The sequence below is a fragment of the Apodemus sylvaticus genome, chromosome 15, assembly GCF_947179515.1.
Source record: "Apodemus sylvaticus chromosome 15, mApoSyl1.1, whole genome shotgun sequence".
NCBI classification, from domain to species: domain Eukaryota; kingdom Metazoa; phylum Chordata; class Mammalia; order Rodentia; family Muridae; genus Apodemus; species Apodemus sylvaticus.
This window is the reverse complement of record NC_067486.1, coordinates 64,459,404-64,479,591: the sequence shown is the minus strand read 5'-3', so window position 1 is coordinate 64,479,591 and position 20,188 is coordinate 64,459,404. Positions and strand designations below refer to the sequence as shown.

Below are 20,188 nucleotides of genomic sequence, written 5' to 3'. Positions count from 1 at the left end.
AGAGTGTAGAGCAGGAGGGAGCTCTGATGTAAAAGTGGGGATGGGCTCTGAATCAGAGTTAAGACAGGGAAGGATTCTGAAAGAACCTCAGACCCAAAGGACCTGAGACCAACAGTACGGGTAGCCAAAATCTTATGAAGATAACCAGTTAGGGAGGAAAGGAGGAAAGGGGTACAAATGCCATTTGTTCAAGTCTGAATGCTTGAAGGTCCCATACGTAAGGAGGAAAGATAAGCTTCTGTGGAGGGCGGGCGAGCCACTGAGGCTCTGACAGGAAGAGGCTGCAGGAAGTACAGCTGCTAAGCTGCAGCTGCACACACCCCTTCCCACAGTGGGGGCGGGGAGGAGAGCTCACTTAGCCTCCGAGATGGAGAACAGATATGGCTCAAGTCAGTGCCAAACCTAGAACTTAGCCTCATTCCAAACATAATAGCTTGATGTGGCTGAGATGACTCAGTTAATCACGAGGACGTGAGTTCAATCCCAGGACCCCCCCCAAAAAAGCCAGGAGTGAAAGTGTACCCCTAGAATCAGCACTGGGGAAGCAGAGGCATTTGCTGGCTAGCTTCAGATTCAGTGAGAGACCTTGTCTCAAGAAATAAAGTGAGTCAGGCAGTGGTAGCGCACACCTTTAATCCCAGTACTTGGGAGGCAGAGGCAGGCAGATTTCTGAGTTCGAGGCCAGCCTGGTCTACAGAGTGAGTTCCAGGACAGTCAGGGCTATACAGAGAAACCCTGTCTCAAAAACCAAAAACCATCCAACCAACCAAACAAACAAAGTGAGAATGGTTGAGAAAGACATCTGATGTTTACCTGAAGCGCGCACACACACACACACACACACACACACACACACACACACACACACACACAGCCAGTGTGCATTGTGAACACAACCAAGGGTTCTTTTGATTGTAAATAATTCTAAGGGGTAGGGATAGGGGCTACCCCTTAATGGATAAAGCAATAAAAAACTTACGGGTTGGAGCTTTGGGACTTTCCTGTGGCTTGGTGCAGAATCCATTGATCCTCTTCAAGTCAGTGTTTCTGGTTAACCTTAGAGATGAGGAAGCATTTCTTTCATGTAACCTAAAACAATGTCCTAAAAGAAAGATACAGATTTTAGAGAGAAAGTCTGATGCTTTTTGAAGATGAGAAGTTTCTGCACGTTGCTGAGTGTGGTGGTGCAGGCCTGTAATCCTAGCAGCTGGGAGGGATAGGAGGATCATCAGAAGTCTGAGGCTAACCTGGGCTACTGTAGGACCTCCTTTTGGGGAGACCCCCACTCCATTCTCGTACACCCAAGGAAACACGAGAGACCGACTTGATGCAAATGCATGAGGTAGTTTATTATCAGAGCTCTGGATCGACATGTATCTCACACAGGAGACAGAGGAGTCGACCCTGAGGCTCAAAAGTTAGGGGTTTATATAGGAAAAGTCAGGGGGTTTTGGTGCCGTTACACATGATTTGCTGATTCAAACTTTGGCGGGGGATTCTGGCGCGCAGGGTGGGCTTTTTTGGCATACGTGCAGATCAGGCCATCAGCAATGTAGGAGGGAGGTTTATTTTTGTCAGCAGGAAGGTCACTTTGACATTAGTAAATTGCATCCAAGGGACAGGAGACAGGAGACTCCACTCCAGATAGTGTATGACCCATAGGAGTTTTCCCAGGCATGCCCCTTATCTTTTATGGCCAGTCTGTTTGTGGAATGGCTCAACCACAACCTTGCTTCAAGCTTGTCCAGCATGCCCTGGCTCTAGTCTGCTTGCTGCCTCAACTATGGATTCTGAAAAGTCCCAACTCCCTTCACTACAAGGACTTTCAGGCCAGCTATATAGCAAGACCCTGTTTACACCACCCCACTCCCCAGAGGGACAAGTCTGCAAGTTTTCATTTATATATACAAAATGCAAATTAACTCATAAAAGTTGGGTGTGGTGACACAGTCCTTGGAAGGCGGATGTGGAGGATTTCAAATGCAAGGCCAGCTGGGGTCACATGGCGAGCTCAAGGTGAGCCTGGGCTGCTCTATCTCGAAGAAACAAGCAAAGAAAACAGACAAAAATTCAGCTTTCTTAGAAAATACATTAGCTTGTTTAGAAAACAGGATGTATGTAAAGCATACAAGTCACACACATGTAGGAGAGACGACTGTATCTAAGATGCTATGCTTTAACGTACAATTATTCTACCGATTAGGAGACTAGAAATTTATAGCATGACACTGTATCAGTAAATTCTATGCAGGTACTGTCCACATGTGTCTAGTCCTGAAGGCAGCCTGGCAGTATTACTCCTGTCTCTTAAAGACAGGCAGTTGAGGTTTGTTAAGAGTCAAGCTAGAGGGCTGGAGAGATGGCTCAGCGGTCAAGAGCACTGACTGCTCTTCCGAAGGTCCTGAGTTCAAATCCCAGCAACCACATGGTGGCTCACAACCATCCGTAATGAGATCCAATGCCCTCTTCTGATGTGTCTGAAGACAGCTACAGTGCACTTACATATAATAATAAATAAATCTTTAAAAAAAAATTAAAAAAAAAAAGAGTCAAGCTATAGTTTTTGGCAAGGTTGGGTATACTTCTTCTTTCACCACACGGAGACCTGGGTGCCATGGAGCATGGTGGCACTTATCTGGAATCCTAGCACTTGGGAAGCAGAGGCCAAGGAGCCCGGAGTTCCAGTCATTCTCTGCTACATAATGAGTTGAAGGCTATTTTGAGATTTTGTCCAAAAGTATTAAGCCTCTTCCTTCCCCACCCCAAGACCTGTAATTTGATTTTGTCATTTAGTAATACTGAATTGACCAGCTCAGGTTACTCCAGGTTACCCCTTACGAAGTTCCTTTGTGTGCTCATGGAGGTAACTGCTTCCTACTGACTTCATCACGGATTGCAGGCCCTTAGGTATAGGGTCTATAGGATTGTGGGATAAATGCTTACACAAATAAACACATGTATACAAGGGGACACACACACACACACACCTCTGCAGGTGCATCTCCTATTTAAAAGCCGTGTAAGGAGCACCTATACCATAATGTTCAAAGCGTCCATTCCCTGGCAGTCCTCAACTGTTCCCATCTTGGTTTGGAGGGACCTCTGAGGTGGCTCCTGAGTTCCTTCCACACGAGATAAGTGTCTGCTGACAGCTTCCTTCCTCTCTGACAACAGGTTCCAGACCCACTTTGAGTGTTTCCACCCCTAACTTGAAATTAGACATTCCTCCAAAAGGATCTGGGGAATGGTAGTAGAGACCCCATAGGGACGTTTATGGTTTGTCAGCATTCCAAAGCCTTCTTGGTGAACAAAGCCAAAGAGTGTCTTAGGATTACTATCGGCATGATGAAACACCACGACCTAAATGAAGCAAGTTGGGGAGGAAAGGATTTATTTGGCTTATATTTCCACATTGGAGTCCATCACTGAAGGAAGTCAGAACAAGAACTCAAATAGAACAGGAACTTAGAAGCAGAAGCAGAAGCGATGGAGGAGTGCTGCTTACCGCTTGCTCCTCATGGCTTGCTCAGTCTGCTTTCTTATAGAACCCAGGACCACCAGCCCAGGGATGACATCACCCATAGTGGGCACTGGGCCTTCCCCCATCAGTCACTAATTAAAAAATACCTACAGTCTAATCTTATGGAGGCATTTCTCAATTGAGGGTCCTCCTTCCAGACTACTCTAGCTTATGTTTTAACAAAAAAACTAGCCAGCAAAGAAATAGATACCTTTGTTAAAGAATACTTTTAAGAAATATATTTTAGTCAGAAAATTTCACTTTCTATATGTATAATTTAATCATAATAATGAAACATAATTAAAAGTAGAGACATACAGAAGTTTTTAATGGGAGTGGGAAAACAGGGAGTCACAAAATGTGAGGTCATGGCATGAGACAGCAGGTTCCTGGAGTGGGGACTGTAGAAGAGCCCAGGTCCAGGGACAAAGGAAGGAGGGAGATTCTAGGAGGTGCCACTGGGCAGGAAAGCAAGCAGGAAGGTACAAGTGATGGATCTAGCTGGGCCTGGTACTCTCTGATGCTCTGGAAACAGAAGGCCAAGGACATATCTTTCATACAGGAGCTTACAGCTCTATGGGCACACGTACATTTGCTAGAGGATAGAACACCTGCCTGCGAGTCTCAGCCTGCGACTGGAGCAGTGAGGAAGAGGAGGGGAGGTGGCTTTAACCATAGCTCCCTTACTCATATGGAACCCCAGTCTCTATGGATTCCTGAATTTGTCTTCATAAGGGATAGGAGGCTGTAGCTTTCTTCTGATACTTCTGCTGAATTGTACCAGTCAATACACCCCATTAAAGGAATCAGGAAGTGTTTTGAAATGGGAATCTCACTATGCAGCTCAGGCTGGCCTCAAACTCTTAACCCTTCTGCCTCAGCCTCCAAGTCCTGGGTTAACATGGGTATGCTAGCACACCTGCTTGGAAGGTCTTGTCTTTCCTTCCCTTGAGTCTACTGGGGACACAACCCTCAGCCTTAGTCATACTAGGTAAACACTTTACACTGAGTTACAGCTCCAGCCCTTTCCTCTTCCTTGAGAGTTGTAAAGGACTACTTCTAAGTCTCCTTAAGTGTTTGGGTCAGAGTTATAAAATATTATTTTGGCTCAGTTTCAGTAATTTTTGCTTTTTCTAGGTGTGTCCTTTTCATCTACTTTATGTAATTTTGGGCATATAATTACTTTTAGTATTATCTTGTATTCTTCGTGTATTTGGTTGGCCACAGAAATTTCTGCTTAGTTTAGTGGTCACCTAATAATTAGACTAAGTTTCCTACTAATAAGTCTGGGAGCCTTTGCTGCCAGCCCGAGGGGATGACAGGCCGCCCCGCCCCGCCCCAGTGAAGAGGGGATGAAGCCCATCTCAGCTGCAGACAGGCCGCCCCGCCCCAGTGAAGCCCGTGTGAGGGAGGGTGCGGAGCCTCCCGCCCTCGGCCTTCCTGCTGCACAGCCTCTTTCCTGCACTCCATCCAGCAGCACACTGGAGCTTGTCAGGTCAGAATGAGCACCTTCCCCAGCGTTTGTTTCCTTCTAGATGCTTGTGTTTAGTCAGCTACCACCTCTGCTCCACCGCCGTTTTTCCATAAACGTCCCAGAGACAAAGCTGTTTGCATAGCTTAGAATCAGGTGAAACACGAGCTCTGTGAGTGTTAAGTTCCTGTGAACTGCTATACAGATGGAATGATAAGAAATCTCTGGGGTCCGGGTGAGGAGCTGCTAATCCCCCTTCTGCCTTTCAGCTCCCGCTAAGACTAGGATTGAGGCTACTGGTGTTCCTTGGTGCTGTGAGGCTGACAGGAGAATGAAGCAAACCAAGTTAGAGCTGCTAAGTCTCAGGGTTCTTATTGTAGTTCACTCACTTTTCTTCAATCAATGTTCCTCAGATCATGAGGCCTTACAAAACCCTAGCAGCTTTCATTTACACAATAACGACTGACTGACACAAGAGAACCTGCAGTGACTGCTCCTAATGACCCTGCTCATTTCCTCTTCTAGGTCTGTGGTCATAGCAGCACCATGATCACCTCAGCACTAGTGACCACAGTGATGCCACCTAAGGGCAGCAGGTGTCACATGTCAAAGGAGCTCTGGCTCAACCGCTCATCTTGAATGTGGTAATGCAGTATCACAGCACCAGGGCTGGTCTGATTTGAGGGCAGATTGGAAAGACAAGTGGCAGCATCTGGCAGACAGATGTGACGCACGTAGACTCTACTGTTTGGTTCATGTTCCAGCATCACTCAAAAATAATCTTTAAAGCAATCTTCAGCACTACCAGAAGGACCAGAAGTGCTGACAAAGGTGGTTACCAGGTTGTGAGGGTGTGAGGAGACTCCTCAATAGTTCTTCCCAGGACAGACACATCCCCTCAAACCTTTGCGACAGAGTCATCTGCAGGTCTGTTTGAAACACCCCACAGCTACTGACCTCCAGTGTCGCGTCATCCTTTCATCCAGAGCCTCCTGATGTATCCCAGGCTGGCTTTGAGCTTAGAGCAATCCCTCCACTGTTGGGATGTCAGAATGAACCATCATACTCAAAGGTGAGGTGCACCTCCAACAGGTTGGCTAGACTACACTTTGAGAACCGAGCACCCTATCCCCACAACGGTGGTGAAACAGACTTAACATAAAACTTAGCATGTCAACCACTGGTAAGTGCCTCACCCAGCACAACATCCTTCTCTAGGGCCATGCTAAACCAGGGAGCCACTGGTTTAAACTGACCCACAAGGACACACCCCACATAATGCTGTCCCACTCCTACCCCCTGAAAAGCTAGACAGGAGCTAAAGGTTAACTGGAGCTCAATAGGCAGACTCTAGTCTCTAAATGGAAAATGGGGCAAAGGCAGGAATTATTTCTTTAGCGACTCCTTTCCAAAGAGAACAGAAGATAAACTGACACCTGTTCAGTTGCAACAGTGATAATAAAAGCAAAATTACTATCCTACAGAGTGTTCGTGGCCATCAGCTAAATAAATCTGCATAAATGTGGAGATCTTCATTTATTCACCAGCAGAGAGTGACTGAGTGTCTACTATGTATATGTACAGGACACTTTGGCAATATAAGGGGCAGATAAAAATCTAAGCTATCATGACTTACATTCTAGTGTGAACACACATACATCAGAAGCTCACTGCTAAAGAGGAAAAATAGAAATGAAGGGGTCATTGAGATATGACATATATGTGTATTTGAAATGAATATGTGTGATATTTCAGAGTCAGTCATGAGTGTCTCTTTGAGAATGTCACTTGTAGGTTTAGGGACCACAAAGAGGCCACTGAAAGTAGAAGGGCATACATGGGGGGGGAGGGTTGATTATGAGGCCAGAGATGTACCCAGGACAAAAATGGGGCTGAGGATTTGAAGATATATTTACTGCTGTCAGAAACACTGCCCAACCTTTCTTGCTGTCACTCCATACAGTAAGATAAAAAAATCTTCTACCTCTCTAAAGGATAAATGCCCATTAAAACATATACACATATGATATTTATACACCTTAGAAATATAACATGAACATACAAATAATTTTCAAATGTTATTACTGTAAACAATCACAAACTACGTGACGAGCTTGTGATGTTGATTTTATCATGAAATGAGAACACAGACAAGCCACGTTTCATTAACTTTCCTGTTTGGTCCCTAAGAGATAAAACACATTGCCCCAGATATCCAAGACAGAAATTTTCCATTCTCTGGTGGATCAAAATTACAAACACAGAAAACAAAAGAAAAACAGCCCTTTAACCCTGTGGGTGCACTTGAAGCCTTGCCTGTCCCTGGCTGACCAGTCAGTGCTTGGTCCCCAGAGTCCTAGCAGGAAATCCAAATGAAGGCTCATGGCTGCCTGTAAGGCTCTGACCAGACCAAACTGCTGGCTACTTTTAAGAGTAGAGGTTCTCAAACTGTCTATCAGAGTCAGAGACTAATGGACCCCTCTGCCCAAGTTTCTCACAGTAGGTATCGGTGGGTGGGTCTGAGGATGGATGGTTCTAAAATGTCCTAAAGAGCTAAGACAGCCTGTGTAGGGACTCACAATTTGAAAACCTCTGCCACACAAGTATTTCTGCTAACTGGGGGTGGGGGTAGGGGTGGGGGTGGGGGTGAGGGTGAGAGATGAGGCTGGCTGAGGTACTGACTTCTTTTCTGGTAGTCCTTTTCCATAAAAATCTGCTTCAGTCCAGGATGACACATGGACAGAATTTTGTTTTGTTTTTGAATCTCAGGCTCCTTAAAGATCTTAGAGATAACTCAACACAGAGCAGCCTGGGACGTGACTAATCTCAGTGATCAGTGAAGACAGATGAGAGTTCAGCCAGTGTCCATAAAGGGACCTGTAGGCTATCTGACAGGGTTCCTCTACTCAGTGTCAAGATCTGTCGCTGGCTATGAAGTCTGACAGTGTTTACTTTAAAAGCCACAGAACTTGTCAAAACTACTAAAACTGCATTACAAAGAGCAAAAATGTAAATACCAACCAGGACCTCTCTGATGCGGACATGCTTCCTCCCTCTAACCACTTGACAGGCTGGAATCAGTAACACCTCAGGGAGCAAGGGACACACTAGTCTCAGGTCTTGCTTCCTAAATACCACTCTCTAGCACAAGGAATCAGGGATCCTCGGAGAGTAATGGCAGATCTGCACAAAGGCACAAGGAACACAAGAAAGACCTGGGACATTTTTTATTCCAAAAAAGTAGGAACTGCTAAACAAACAAACAAACAAACAAACAAACAAACAAAAAAACCCACAAAACAAAACAACAAAAAAACAACCAAACAAATGAAGCCATATACATTGGTGCATACCTTTAGTAGGAGCACTCAGAGGCAGAGACAGATAGATCTCTGTGAGTTCAAGGTCAGCCTGATCTACATGGTGAGTTCTGGCCAGCCAGAGTCACAAGTTGAGACCCTGTCTTGAAAAGGAAGAAAACAAAACAAAACAAAAAACAAACCAATTAAACAAACAAACAAACAAACAAATGGAAAGGAACATGTAAAGGGACACAAGAACTGACCTAAGAGAACACACAGGACAGAGACATAAAATACATATGGCAATTGGCTCTAACTCATCAGCCCATGCTAATGTAAGGAACAGCGTGAATAAATGGGGAAAGGGATACATTTTCCTTCCAGAAAATTCAAAAGCAGATCTCTGCTTCACTGATTCAATTTAGTGATTTGTTCTCAAACAGATTATAGAAAGGAAAAGAACAGCAACCTCCAGGGAGAAACTGACTAGCCAGGGTTAAAAATTCATCAGTCCGAAGTCCCATGGGTCCCCCATATATTTAATATGGTGTCAAGAGAAACACACTTTATCTCTGTATCAGATACTCTTTAGCCAAAACCTATCGTCTTGGCTGATCATCTAGAAGTATCAAGCTCTGGGCTGGAGAGACGGCTCAGCAGTTAAGAGCACTGGCTACTCTTCCAGAGGACCTGGCTTTAATTCCCAGCGCTTACATGGCAGCTCACAGCTGTTTATAACTCCAGTTCCAGGGGATCCGAGATCCTCGCACTGACATACACGCAAGCAAAGCACCAATGGAGGCACATGCAATAAAAAGTAAATTATAAAAAAGAAAGAAAGAAAATATAAGGTCAAACTGAGAGACATTTTATAAAACACTTGGCTAATACTGTCAAGGTCATGAAAACCAAAGAATGTGAAGATGCTTCCTCAAACCAGGTGAAACTAAGGATGCATGACAACTAAAGGCCTTGCAGGATCTCAGACTGACCAGGTCCTAGACCAGAAAACGAGAGTCACTGGTGAGGAGGACAGCTGCGCTTGGGTTGGTGTAATATACTGATGTTAATTTCCTTGGTTTTGATGATGTACCATGGTTATGGAAGTGACTGGATGAGAGGCAAACAGAATTGTCACCATCTATATGAGTTTTCTGTAAAATTATTCTAAAGTGAAAATATTCACTGGTGAGATGGCTCAGTCAGTAAGAACCATGACTACTCTTCCAAAGGTCCCGAGTTCAAATCCCAGCAACCACATGGTGGCTCACAGCCATCTGTAATGAGATCTGACTTCCTCTTCTGGAGTGTCTGAAGACAACTACAGTGTACTTACATATAATAAATGAATAAATCTTTAAAAAAAATTCTTTAGGATCCAGGCAGTTGTGGCATGTACCTCGATTCCCAGCACTCAGGAGGCAGAGGCAGGTAGATCTCTCTCTCAAGGCCAGCCTGGTCTACAAAGCAAATTCTAGAATAGCCAGGGCTACATAGGGAAATCCTGTCTTGAAAAACAACAAAAACCTTCCAATACACACCCACACCCACCCACCACAGGTACTTGTGTCTTCATCACATCAAGTGTCTTTACCTTACACTTATGTATTGATAACAATATGTATGAAAGCAATCACAGAGAACTGGAAGTTATATCACTCACATGCCAATGTACTTCTGGAATGGAAGAGGGAAAGAAAAGGCCGAGCATAGGAACCACATTCTGTTCAAGGTAGACTCAAGATGTGTCCATATGACTACAGTGTCCTGGTGGCAAGGAGAAAATTCTATGATGGAACCTGTTGTAGTCTAAGCCGGTGGCTCTCAACCTTTGCAACACTGTGACCCTTCAATATAGTTCCTCATGCTGTGCTGACCCCCAACCATAAAATTATTCATTGCTACTTCATAACTGTAATTTTGCTAGTTATAAATCATAATGAAAAGATCTGATATGCAACCAATGGGGATGAGACCCGCAGGTTGAGAACCGCTGGTCTAAGCTCTTGATGCTCTCAAATGTGGCTGACATCTTCAAGGAGCTTGTTAGAAGGGTAGCCAGGTCCCACTAATACCTATTTACAATGTCAACCTGCACTTTGGATGCAATTTACATATTCATATGAAGGTTTACTTCTGAGATGCAAACAGACACACACATCCACTCCAACAGTTGCTGGGGATGGATCGTGTGACAGACACCTGGAAACCAATGCTCTACACTCTTAAGTCTGGGTGGTGTGGTTCAGCCTCAGCTAGGAGCTTCATGGAGATGCAGACTCTCACAGCCAGCTGCAAACCTTCAGAACTCTGCCACCAATGATGTAAGATTCCTGAGCTGTTCTAACGTGTAGTTCTCATGTGACATAGTTCCCCTTCAACACCACCATTTGCTGGTCCTGCTGATCCCAGGCTTTGTGAATGAGACAGGCTAGGGTCATCTGGGATAAGGGAACCCTAACCACCCAGTTTGGTGGTCCTAGGTTGGAAAAAGAAGCAGGCCAGTAAGCAGTGCTCCACACAGTCTTCGGTTTCTATCCTGTATTTCCCTCAGTGACTGTGATAGAGGCATGCAAGCCAAATTTCCTCCCTAAGTTGTTGTCAGTGTTTTTTTTTTTTTTTTTTTTAATTTTACACGTGCATTTAAATTTTATGTGTCTGAGTATTTTGCCTGCATGTATGCATGCAAACCATGCATGTATCTGATGTTCTTGGGGGTCAGAAGAGGACATCGGATCTTCTGGAATTGGAGTTATAGAGGTTTCAAGCCACCATGTTGGTTCTAGGAACTGAGCCTGAGTCTTCAGTAAGCCCAAGTGCTCCTGAATCATCTCCTTAGCTTCGCTGGTCAAACTAAGCCACCAGGGTGCCTTTGTATCTAGCTGGGTACAAAATGCTTCCACAAAGCCAATGCATCAAGCAACAGCTGGGTCTTACTTAAAAAGCAGCTAGCTTCTTTTTATTGTTAATGCTCAATCCACTACTTCAGATGCCAGAATCCCAGTGCAGTGTATCTGCAGAGCACGCAGCCCCTAACAGTCAGTACTTACTGACAAGCTGTGGGCATGGTCCTACAGCTCATCTTCTCTCGGCCCTTGGGGGGCGGGGACCTGTGCACATCTCTCTTCCACAGTGCCCAGCTTCCCTCTGAGTGTTCCACAATGATGACCAAAGCCCACTTTGCAGCCCTGACACTATTGTCTATCCACCTCATTTTCTTTTTTCTTGTGTTCCAGGGCAGGAACTGCCATGACCTTGGCTGGAAGAAATTCCTTCTGAGGCAACAATGTTGTTCTCCCATGTCCTGGTTAAAAATTTATTCGAATAACTAGGTGGTTCTCATGTTAGCCCTCTAATGCCTGTTTAATCCCTTTAAAACTAAATGACGGTATTACTGATGCTTTTACAGTTACGACAGGAAAGGGCAAATCTGAGGGGCCGTGTGTGTGTTTGTGTGTGTGAATCAGAGCCAGATTTAAATCTCAAAAGGAAAAAGGAGATATACAGCATTCCTGGGATGGCCAAGTCCCTACGTACCAGTTTATCAATACTATATTTTTTAAAAATTTATTGAAATCGTATGTTAAATTTTATAAGTGCTCAGTAGACCTAAGAGAATGAGTAAATTGCAGCAATTATACATTTTACAGATTGGCATTCTGGTCCACAAACCTTGCTTAAAACAGAGCCACTGATTTGGTTTCCGTATTAGAAGCAAATCTGAGCTGCCCTGAGCGCTCATTACAACAGAACAAACAAACCAGATCTATTGCCTTGTACTGAGCCTTTTCAGAGTCAGAGCCAATGGCTTGGAAATTCACATCTGCAGCTGTTCAGACAAGGGATGGATCCTTCCTGGCTGCAGACAGCGGTCTGCACTGCTTCTGTATGTGGTACTGACGTGGGGAATGGCTCGGCAAGTCATGGCAATGACACCAGAGCTTCTTTCTCTACAGGCTTTCCAAAACCAACTGACAAGACTAGACCAAGTCACTCTGGTTCCCGCTACTGTGCCTCCCATGCTCCCCCACAGCTGAGAATCTTTTCATCTGCCATCACCCCCACCCCCAAAGTTTGCCAAACACGCAGAGCAGTTTGGAGCAGAGAGAGAAGAGTGTTTTAGGTACAAATCTTCAGGGCAGAAAGCAGGGCAGGCCCGAGGTGAAAGTGGGGTGAGAGAGGAGCCGGAGGGGATGACATGGGCCCCTCCTGGAAGCCCCAAGCGGTTGACACAGCAAGCAGGAGAACTGTGATTTTGGGAAAGAACTGGGTTCTGAGAAGCAGGACAGAGGGAGCTGGAGGACAGATTGACACTGAGCTTTGTAGGCTGGCTGAGCTAATTACCATTTGTAACATTAGTTCCATGGGAAAACTTTTCTGAGATTAAGAAAATAACACAAATTTATAAATAAATCTTTGGAACCTAGCCAGTTTTTAATAAAGGTTTTAAAAAGCTCCTAGAATCTCATGGTTCGACTACAAGATGGGAATCCCTCCTTACTGTCCACCCCCCACCCCACAGCCCGCACACACCCAACAGTGGCTGTGTGAAACTCAAGGCCTTTACTGTGTAACAGCAAACAGGCTCCCCACCCCATCTGTTTTTCTCATCCTTTCCAGCAGGCTCAGAAGAACACAGATCCCTCTTTCTGAACTAGTGACCCCTTCCATCTGAGAGCCTCCTGAGCCACACTGTGCCTAGCTATCTGTGCCTCTATCCTCATTGTCCACTGTTGCAGCTTACAAACAAAACACTGAGAAACCACATTTAAATTATAAAGCAACGCTTGGCCATCACAGAAAATTCAGAGATACATAAAGATAAAGGTACAGTGTAGAAGTGAAGGTGCTGCCCACCACAGCTCCCAGGGAGAATCTGCTGTGTTTCTTTCCAGACTTTTTTATGCACACACAACCTATTTTTCATAATCAGATACTGTATTCTTCTTATGGCACAAAGCTATAAATATTATTTCTGGATATTAGAAATACCTCTGATGACGTACAACATTGAACACAGAATTACCTGAATTTAATCACACCCAGTCAGAAAGAGCCAGCCAGCCAGCCACCCTGCCTGACTGACTCTGAAGTGGCAAGTCATGCCCATGCTGGTCTTGAACTCTTGTGTTCTCAGCCTTCTGAACCTGTAACCTCCTCAATAAATATCTTTAGTGCTATTTCTGGCCATCTTCTAAGAACCAGACTCTGACAGTGGAGGGTTAAAGGGTAGAATCACACTTAAAAGTTCCTTCAGGAAGGCAGAGACAATTTATATAGTTCAAGAGTAGACAGCCAGCTTTCCTGTCTCATGCTACAGTAAAATGGAGGGTCCCTGATCTTGGAGAAAACATTCACCATTTCAACAGGTCATATAAATAAAATACTAACCTTCCTTTCATAGGTCAAATGAATGACCAAGAGGCATGTACTTACCTTCACTGAAATGCTTTAAGTAGTGGGAGTCTGTCTACTCAAACCGATACATTTTATATACCCATCATTAGCCCATTTTCCCCTACCCTTCCCATCTTTGTGGCCTTTGATTCTATCTTATCCTTCCTCAAGAACTCAATCCCTCCCTCCATTGTCTTCCACATTCTTGTTCTGTCTACTTTGCTGTGATTAAAACACTAACCAAAAGCAACTTGTGAGGAAAGGATATATTTGGTTCACACGCCCCAATCACACCCTATCACGGAGGGGCATCAGGCAAGAAGTCAAGCAGGAACAGAGGCAGGAGCCATGAAACACTGGCTTGCTTGCCATGTCTTGCTTGGTCTGTTTTCCCACACAACCCAGGACCACCTGCCCGAGCTTGGCACCACTCCCACACCAATCATCAATCAAGAAAATGCTCTATAGCTATGACTACAGGTCAATCTGACAGAGGCAAATTCTCAGCTGAAGTTTTCTCTTTCCATGTGACTCCAGTTCATGTCAACTTGACAAAACCCAACCAGCACATTTTCCTTTTCCTCAAATCTAAGTGACCCATGTTTTACTATTTTTATATTTATTTGTGTATGTGCATCCATGCATATGGTGTGAGATTAAGCCAGAGATCAACTTGCAGGAATTGGTTCACCTCCACTGGGAGGGTCCTGGAGAGGGAGGGAGATCAAATTCAGGGCATCGGACTTGGTGGCAAACGCTTTCACCGGCTGAGCCATCCTGGCAGTCCTATGTCTTTGATTCTCTTTCCCACTTCCCATTCTTAAGCCATGTTAGGACCCCTTACCCTTACTGTGTGCCACTGTAGGAGGATTTGAAGAGCTTGCTAGCAGGCCCAGCCAGCACTGCAGAACTGTTTTGCCCTTTCCCTCTCTCTCCTTTGCAAAACCGTTAGATTACATTCTTAAAGCTAGCCCTCAAGGTCTTCCCTTATTTGGCCACTGACTCATTCCTGAGACTAAACACCAAGGTCCAGCAATCAAAATTCATTTTTTGGCAACACTGGCTAACTTGTGCAATTGGGACTTACCAACTTGTCCTAGCGCAGACTCCCCCTCCCCTTAAAACCCACTTCAGCAGACACCTGCTTTCTCTCTGTCTTTGTCCGATTCAGAGACTCCCCCACCCATGCTGGTCCCTCTGGGGTAATAAATCTCCTTTGTGTTGAAATTTGGTGTGTGGGTGTGTTCTGAGCTCCTGCCTCTCTCTAGGATTCCTCCATTCGATTTTAATAATTAACTTCACTACAATAGCTTCTATTTTTCTTCTCTTGGGTTGACAGGCTTTTAACTGAGAGATCTCATCATCACCTATAACCACCTACAACACAATAATGCATCTACCCTGCCCAATTAACAGGTCTTTGAGGGCATTCCTGTCTTCCTATCCCCCTCCCGTGTGTGTGTGTGTGTGTGTGTGTGTGTGTGTGTGTGTGCATACCAGTCTTATTAGTTGCTCAAGCTGACCTTGAGCTTATAATGAACCTCCTGCCCAGATATAGGATTTTAGAAATGTACCATCATGCCTGGCTTCTATCTTTCTTATATCTAACAATAAACAACATGTCTGCAGTGCTCCACACTCAAAACTTATAGGTCCCATCTTTACTTACACACACACACACACACACACACACACACACACACACACACACACACGCTGGAGATATGACCTAGTGGCTGCTTTTTCAGAAGACCTGGGTTCAATTTCCAGCCACCACATGGCAGCTTCTAGCCATTTGTAACTCCAGTCCCAGGGGATCCCACACTCTCTTCTGGCCTCCACGAGCACTGCATGAATGTGTGCAGACACACATTCAGGCAAACATTAATGCACACAAAATAAAAATATTATCTTTAAAAAATATTTTTAAGTTATAGGTACACATGCGCATACGAGTGCAAGTAAATGTCTACAGAATCCAGAAGAGGGCATTAGAGACCTTGGAGCTGAAGTTACAGGTAATTGGAAGCTGCCTCACATAGGTGCTGGGACCACATTCCAGTCCTAGAGCGCTCCGCAAGGGCAGCAAGCAGTCTTATCCACTGAGTCACTTACGTCACACACCACATCACAACCTTTACAGGTTATAGCAATGCATCCCGCACAGAGCTGCCGTTTTAATGCTCCAGGTTTTTGTTGTTGTTGTTGTTGTTTTTTTTTTAGAAATGACTTAAGCTTTGAAGCCTTTTCTTGTTGCCAAAATTCATCTGGTTTAAACTCTTCACAAGCTCACACTTGCTCCAAGCTCCTACTGCTCCAAGGTAATCTGAGGCTTTCTTTGCTGCCTTTCCCTGTTTCACACCTCTCCAGACTCCTAACTGCCTCTTTTCTTTGCTCAAATCACTGTCACCCTTCCGGTTTCCATGGAGCCTTCAGTTGATAATCCTGTCTCTTTAACCTTTCCCTTCTTCTAAATTCTTTTTTTTTTTTTTTTTTTTGTTTATTGGATTTGGTTTTTTCGAGACAGGGTTTCTCTGTGTAGCCCTGGCTGTCCTGGAGCTCACTCTGTAGTCCAGGTGGCCTCGAACTCTGCCTCTGCCTCCCAGAGTGCTGGGATTACGGGTGTGCGCCACCACCGCCCGGCTTCCTCTAAATTCTAAAGTCAGTAGTGTACTGCCTCTTGGGAAGAAGAAAGGGGCAGGGAATCCCTGACCTAGAGTGCTTAGCAGCGACCACAGCAGATTTCAAGCTGCCAAGGTGACATGGTACCACTTCTGAAGTTGGGGGATGTGCACAACGCCAGCAGGACCCAGCTCTGCAGCACTCGCATTTGGCTCTGCAATCTAGAGCCTAATGATACTGTATGCTCTCTAGCTGTTTTATATGGGTTGGTTTATATACTGCAATAAAAAGCCCATGGAAGTGGGCAGTGTATGGGACACACAGTGTATGTTCAAATAGAAACCTGCTGGCACCACCTGGAGCAATGCAAGGCAAAGCCAAAATGGAGCAGTTACAATGGATGTGATCTCATTGAGGGTTGGTTAGCAAGAACAAATAAAAGAACAATGAAGGAGCAAACTGGAATGGAAATGAAATCAGAGTGGGAGCCAGATACTAGTTATGTCCCAGATTTGAACCTAGGTGGCCCTTAGCAAGCCAGTTCCCTTCCTATGCCTTATGTTTCCTTCTCCAGCCAGGGCTGGTGGTGCACACTGACATCCCAGTACTTAGGAAGCTGAGGGTTCCAGGGCAGCTGGGATAAATGAGACACTGTCTCAAGAAGCAAAAATTAGGGGCTGGAGATGTCTCAGCTGTTAAGAGCAAAGGTCCTGAGTTCAAATCCCAGCAACCACTTGGTGGCTCACAACTATCCGTAATGGGATCTGAAGCCCTCTTCTGGTGTGTCTGAAGACAACTACAGTGTATAACAAAAACAAATCTTGGGGCTGGAGCGAGCAGAGGTCCTGAGTTCAATTCCCAGCAACCACATGATAGCTCACAACATCTGTACAGCTACAGTGTACTCATATATGTAAAATAAATAAATAAATCTTAAACAAAAAAGAAGCAAGAAGTAGTATAAGTTCCTTCATCTACATACATTAAGGGACTAGATGACTTCTAAAACACTGCTCGGCTTCAGTGCTCTGGGATATGGGTTAGACAGGAGAAGCCCATGGTTTTCTGCACTGGTGACAGCAACAAAATTAAGGTCACTGTAAAAGCTAACAAGTCAACAGGGCAACAGAACTTCTCGAAGGTATGAAGAATATTATGCTAAGTCTATTCATTCTTTTGACCCAATCATCCTACTGAAAGATAGGACTTGGAGCTGAGGAGACAGAGCAGTGGATAAGCTTGCCTCTCCTATGCTTATGTAAAAAGCCTGGTGTGGCTAATTAGTGCAGTAAGGAGCAGCGCTGTGAGGGGCGGAGACCTGAGGATCTCTGGGGTTTGCTGGCGGCCAGCCTAGCTCCAGGCTCAGTGAGGGAATAAAGCAGGGGGATGGAGCAGGATACCTTACGTCCTTCTTGGGCCTTCACAAGGTGCACACAGACATCCACACACAACACATACACATCTAAATAAAGATACAATATCTTAAAAGTTGTATCTATTTTATTCAGCTTTCAGGAGAAAAGAGATGTGAAAACTCACCTTATATTTGTTTAATCCAAGATATTTCCTAGAGTCCATCCGTCAAAGCAATATGTACTAACAGATACTTTTAAGAGCTAAGAATTTAGTAACTACAAGGCAAAGCTAATCTTGATGCTAATGGAAGTTACGGCGGCCTGGGTGAGAAACTGGTTAGCCTCTGAGTCTTACATTTGTGCTTCTTAAAAGAACTGGCATAACTGGGACACGGATGCCAGCCCCGGTTCCTCTTTCTTACTAGTACATGATCATAAGAGGACTTGATTTCAGAGGCTCACAAGACCTCTCACCCGTGGCAACTCTGTAACAACTCTGACCTACATCTATCTACAACTACATTCATACAAGAAGCAACTAAAGCCCATAAACCCTCGAGGCTGTTTGCAAAGGGAGTCCACCCAGGAGTGCCAGAGGAGGCTGTTGAGCACAGCTCTACTGCTTAAAATGAGCCGGGGTATCCAAAGCATTAGTCACCCAGAACAGTACCTTATTCTGAACAATATTCTGGGCAAGAAAACAATGCCTAGATTACATTTCTAATTGAGTTAGCCTGGTCAATATTATTTATTAAACTGCCATCGGTTCTTGAAAGTTCATTTGTGAATGAAAGTGTACAACCACTTCACAAACATATCTGCACTCATGTGTGCAGATTTCACATCTGTTCACCTTAAGGAGCCCCAACTGCACCGGGGAGGGTATCTGTGAGTTCAAGATCAGCCTGGTCCACAAAGTGAGGTCCACGGCAGCCAGGCTACATAGTGAATGCCTCAAAACAAAACAAGCTCCAACTGACCTTATGATGGTTAACTTACACATGCACATACTCCAGTAGCAGCATCAACAGCAGTAAGGAACGCAGATAACACAAACTCGCTGCCCTCCAAAGGAGTTGACATTTATCACCCCGTGGTGCTGCATAAGTTATTTAGCCCCTTATGCTTATTTATAAAGACAGGAGGGAATGAGACCCAAGGAAGGGCACTGTAGAAGCCAGATAAAGTAAATCAGAAAGTGCTTTTATTAATAAAACAGGTAAAAGTAAAGTAAATCACTGGAAGGTGCTCACAACACGCCAGATACAGATCACCTGGAAGCAGTTGCCCATCACATCCTCGGTGTGCTATTAAAATATTCCCCATCATAAGTAAAATAAATTGTTACTAAATTGTGCAAGGAATTCTGTCTTGGTTAGAGGCCCAACAGCGAAGTTCCAAAACATCAGAATTCTTCCAAGACACTTTAGATTTCCATGACGTGTGCTACAGTCTAGAAAAGTAACTACTGCCAGCATTTAAGTACTAAGTATCTTTCCCATAACTCACAGGTTGCTGATTCTTTTGCTTGCTCTTTTGAAAACTTTATAATACTTAACACGCACACAAAAGTTTTGAGATGATTAGATCCTAACTGATACAAATCAAAACTAGTAATAGAATGAGGGCTTTTTCTTTTCTTTTCCCCCACATTTTTTTTTTTCTAGAGCAGAGTGGGTGTTGGTGTTTAAGGGTGGAAGCAGTGCTGACCCATTGAAGCTTGTCTTTCAGTCGGTAAAATCTAACCTCTTCCCTGGCTACTCTGCAAAATTACACAACTATTTTACATTTACCTTTTTTTTTTTTGCGTTGCTTAAATAGCATTTACAATGTACATTACAATAGCAAAAGGGGCTATTCTTTCTTTAAAAATTTAACAACTCTGTAGTGATTTGATGCCACGGAATAAAGGATATACCAAGAAATTTCATTAAGATGATCAAAAGAGTACGCTACCCTCTAAAGATCCTCAAGATATAAGCTGCAAACTCTCTGAATTCTCAACTTGATAATTCAAGGTTCTCTAGATTTCCCCGAGGCGGGATACGTTCACTTTACCAGACTCCAAAACACTCAAATGCTCCAATGTTTACTGAGAAAACAGGCTACCGACCTTACATTAGCATAGCACTTTCCCCTAAGAAAGCAGAAGCACTTATCGCACTATTGTTCACAAGTATGTATTGCCACCCACATCTTAAGGCAGCAATTACTCGTATTCTGTGAGATCTTTGAGTCCCACACCTAAAGAGGGAAAGACAAGTAGCCACGTAGGAAGGCACAACTAGAATAACGGATGGGAGAAATTCAGGGTGGAAAGCATTAGCTCACAGGAGGATGGGGACCAGGTGGAGGCATCGAGGGACTAACTTAAGATGGGAGCTGCGGGAATGAGCGCCAGAAGCCAGGGTCTCGGCCAGCCCCCCGTGTCTGCTAAGGCGCTGCGGTCCTCGCACGGTTGCAGTAAGCAGGACACCCCCACCGGTGATGCCCCTCCTGCCGCCCGCAGACCCGCGTCTCA

General features: G+C 44.6%; 1 protein-coding gene across 1 annotated transcript in view; it reads right to left on the bottom strand.

The window, feature by feature from the left end:
* Positions 1–20,188, bottom strand: part of Fam162a (family with sequence similarity 162 member A) — a 28,727-nt gene that overhangs the window by 8,275 nt on the left and 264 nt on the right. The window contains exon 2 of the mRNA XM_052158009.1: positions 980–1,102. Within this exon, the coding sequence (XP_052013969.1) occupies positions 980–1,102 (123 nt within the window). The remainder of the gene's footprint in view (positions 1–979; positions 1,103–20,188) is intronic.